This window comes from Eurosta solidaginis, chromosome 2, assembly GCF_040869045.1.
Source record: "Eurosta solidaginis isolate ZX-2024a chromosome 2, ASM4086904v1, whole genome shotgun sequence".
In the NCBI taxonomy this organism is placed as follows: domain Eukaryota; kingdom Metazoa; phylum Arthropoda; class Insecta; order Diptera; family Tephritidae; genus Eurosta; species Eurosta solidaginis.
In genome coordinates this window covers 182893759-182897854 of record NC_090320.1, presented here as the reverse complement: position 1 = coordinate 182897854, position 4096 = coordinate 182893759, and the positions used below count along the sequence as shown (strand labels likewise).

Here is a 4096-nt window from a genome sequence, read left to right as displayed (position 1 = left end):
TAAATTTTTATAGAAATCAATACGTCTATCGAGTTTGGTACAAATTAGTAAAGCGGTTATTAAGATCAAACTTTTTAGCATAAATGGGCAGTGCCACTCCCCTTTTCCAAAATTCGTTGGCTGTTTAATCTTTAGCTCAAATAAAATTTTATTGAACCACTTTCAATAACTTTTAGTTTAATAAAATACATATTTGGCTTGTAAATTAAAAAAAAAAAACATGTAAAACTTTACGATGAATTTTGAGGCACCTTGTTATTGTGGCACCAAAAAACGGACATTTGAGTTTTATTAGAGTATTGCCATTTAAAAGAAACCAGGGATGCACCTTAACGTTAAGCTAATCGTTTATTAAAAAATTTCCACCGTTTCCGTTGAAACACTTCGAAATATTATCGATAAAGAAATTATCAAGATAAATTGTATCTCGTTTTTAACCGAAACGAAAAGCTTTCGTTAACGTTAAAAACGTTAACGAAAACGTGATACTTTATGTTTGAATTGTGCTGGCAATGCTATAGCCATGGTGAAGCCGTAAGGTGGCAACAACGAGCGCACATACACACCCAAACTCTATGTAATTTGTTTGTGTAATTCGTTGGTGGTAATGCCAAAAATACTCTGAGAAATGTTCGTACTGTCAAAATTCATGAGAAAAGTTGCAATCAGCTTGGATAATGCTTTCACCTTTAATGACTCCGCAATCAATCAGCTTTGCCAGCATAGTTTGAAATTAATAATCAACATAAACGATTTGATTTCGTTTTGATATGGCAGAAAACGAAACGAAATCATTTCGTTAATTTGACGATCTTAACGTTAATAAACGAAACGAAATGACTTCGTTTCGTTTATTAACGTTGATTATCGTAACGAAATGATATCGTTTCGTTGGTTAAGCATGCCTGAAAGAAACAATAAGTCTATCGATTTTGGTAGTAATTGATTACGTGACTACTTACATACAACTTTTTATCATAAGTGGGCAGTGCCACGCTATCTTATCAAAATCATTAGTTTACCTTATTTAATGCTTAAATACGTCATTATAAGACAAATCTCATTTTATTTTTTTATTTTTTACTAAAAACATTTTGTTTTTGCATTTTTCTAAAAATTTTCGAGTTTGACGAATTTTTTTGAAGCACCCTGTATCTGTGAAATTTTTCACACAATAAAACTTTAAATAATTAGCTTTCATTTGCATTTTAAATTTTTAAAATATCTTCATTGGTTCAAAAGTTATGATTTTTGCAAAGAAAAAACTCAAAAGGCGCCACTGTGCATCGGCTGACAGTTGACGCAGTTTACGAGTTCTGCGCTCACGATTGAGATATCCATGTATATCGGTCAAGTTTGTTTGCGAGTTAGCTGTGGTTTGAATAGCTCCTTCGCATGATTTCTTCCCCTGATGAAATAAGATCATTATGTAGTATCCTATTTTGAATGCGATATGAAGAATAAATGCATTATAATGGTATTCAAAAATGATTCAAAAATCTCAACCAAAGCGATTGAAATATATTCACGAATATGATCAGAAAATCACTGTGAAAAGCAGTGAAATATTACTCTAAAACTATTAAAGCTCAATTTTACAATGATATCAAATATGAATAAAAAGCGTTTCGAAATAGGAATCATAAATGATTATTCAAGAATAATCACATTTATGGTACATTTTTCTCCCGACGATACGTTAATTTTCGAACCTAAAATGCTTTTAAATTTGAACGTTTTTAATCATCTTGGGGTATGATATTTAAATATTTTTTGATTAAAATTTTCAAAAAATGCTGGCTGGGAATTGAATCATGAAATGTAACCAACACATTGACAATAATTACTTTTTGATTCGCTCTTGAGATGACAACAAATATTGTATTTCGCAAGATATTTAACAAATAAAGTATTAGGAATCACACTAATATTCCTAAACATGTGTCAACTTTCACAATTCCTTAGTAATCAAATAAACACATACATTCTCATATTCAATAAAGTTAGTCATATTCATATATATTTTTAATGGCCGAATAGTGGTAAAATCTTAAGCTGCAGGTTCATTTTTTCCTTTTCCTTTCTTGTTAGCAACGCCTGCTCTTTCTACTTCGATTGGTGCTGGCTTTACAAAAGGAATTTCCTCACGATATTTCTCAGGCATATATTTCTTCAGCGGGTTCGGAACACGCACCCCCGTTTCAGTTTGATGAGTTTCTAACAAAGCGCATATAACACGTGTTGTTGCACACATCGTAGCATTTAACATGTGCACAAAATCTACCGATGCATTCATCTTTTTGGTTTGGCCATAGCGAACAAGCAATCTTCGGGCCTGATAATCGAGACAGTTTGAACAAGAAACAAGTTCCCGGAATGCACCGCTTCCACTGAACCATGCTTCCAAGTCTAGTTTCTTCGAAGCAGCATGATTAAGCGCTCCTGATACAATGTTTACAATACGGTATGGAATATCCAAAGACTGACAAAATTTTTCTGCATTATCAATCATTTCATCCATCATCTCCCACGATTTATTATCATGTGGAGAAGTAAGTACGAACTGTTCTATCTTCTCAAATTGATGAACACGGAAGATACCGCGAGTGTCACGTCCATGTGAACCAACCTCCTGACGAAAGCAAGTGGACAATCCAGCATATTTTATTGGTAGTGAAGATTCGGGAAGCCACTCATCACGGTGAAATGCCGCAATTGGTTGTTCGGAAGTCGCAATGAGATATTTTTCATCCGTTCCAGCCTCATCGCAATGTTCACTTCCTTTTCCTATTACTTTATATAGCTCCTCATCAAATTGAGATAGTTGTGCGACTTCTTGCATAATTTGTTTACGCATAAAAAACGGAGTGTACATAGGAGTGTAGCCACGATTGCTTAGCATATGCAGTGCATGTTGTATTAGGGCTTGCTCGAGAAATACAGCTGGACCAGTTAAAAAATATCCACGACCGCCTGACACTACAGCTCCCTTTTCGGCATTCATTCCGTCTATCATTACAATAAGATCGACGTGCGAGTATTTTCCTCGCCGTGTACAGTCTCCAAACTTTCGCTCAACAACATTTTCATCCTCATCATTTGACACTGGAACAGATTCGTGCAAATGGTTACCAACCTCCCGCAGTGCGCTATTGCGTAGTTCTTCTGCTTGTTCGAGGCAGAGCTCGTTATCCGTCATTGCTTCATCGATTAGTAAGCGAACGTTTTTGATTTGATTCACAGTCAATTGCCGTAAAGTTTCGGAGTTCAAATCTGTTAGACTTTCTTTGATTGATGTTGGAATATCTGCACTCATATCTCCTTGAGGTTCTTTCTGTTTCATTTTTTCCCCGATGACCTTGCTGCACTGGTTTTTTGCTTTGTTTAAGTTGTCTGCTCGGTGCCTTCTCTGTCTCCACTCAGTGTCTTTTTCAATGACCGTATCTACCAGCGCTAAATCTTTGAAACGTTTTCTTTGATTTTCCCTGATAGCAAGTGGGTTTCCACCCTTATCGCTTCGAAATAAGTCCAAATCCAAGACCATTTTAGAAAATTTGTGTTAAGTGAATCACGAACGTGGCTAAAACTAGGGGTGGAATATTACCCAGAACATTTTCGATGGTTTTTAAGGTAAGGCCACATTAGGCTGCACTACGCAGCACTGCACTACAAAATATTCTTTGCATGTATTCTTATGAAGCAATTCACACCTAGCGTCAGCAGCACTGCGCGACCCGGCACAGCGCGGCAAATTTGATCAACTATGCAAAAAATCCGCTTTGGGAAGTGTCGCGCAGTACTGCTGCCGCTAGGTGTGAATTGCCTCATAAGAATACATGCAAAGAATTTTGCACCATCTTTTTTCAATCTGGGCAAAAGAGTGTGGAACTCTCCTTCCTCATATCTTGAGGATGAGATGTCTTGGACCCATAGCCACGACCTTTTTCTTTTCATTTCCTCTTTTTCGCACAAAAATGAAATAATTACAGCTTCAAAAAGTGTGTCGGCCATTTTGCAAACAAAAATAAACACAAACTTTTGCCGCAATGTGTCGCTCGATTGCCGCTTAATGTGAATTGCCAAAATATGTCGCTCT

At 36.1% G+C, this 4096-nt stretch overlaps 1 protein-coding gene across 1 annotated transcript; it reads right to left on the bottom strand.

Annotated features, from left to right (window-relative positions):
• Positions 1-1858: 1858 nt before the first annotated feature.
• On the bottom strand, positions 1859-3592 carry SerRS (Seryl-tRNA synthetase). The gene has a single exon (XM_067766532.1). It carries the CDS (start codon positions 3542-3544, stop codon positions 2051-2053), a length of 1494 nt encoding a protein of 497 aa, XP_067622633.1. The 5' UTR covers positions 3545-3592; the 3' UTR covers positions 1859-2050.
• Between the last annotated feature and the right edge of the window lie 504 nt (positions 3593-4096).

Excerpts from the sequence above, each read along its gene's own strand:
- SerRS (XM_067766532.1), bottom strand. The coding sequence starts at position 3,544 with ATGGTCTTGGATTTGGACTTATTTCGAAGCGATAAGGGTGGAAACCCA.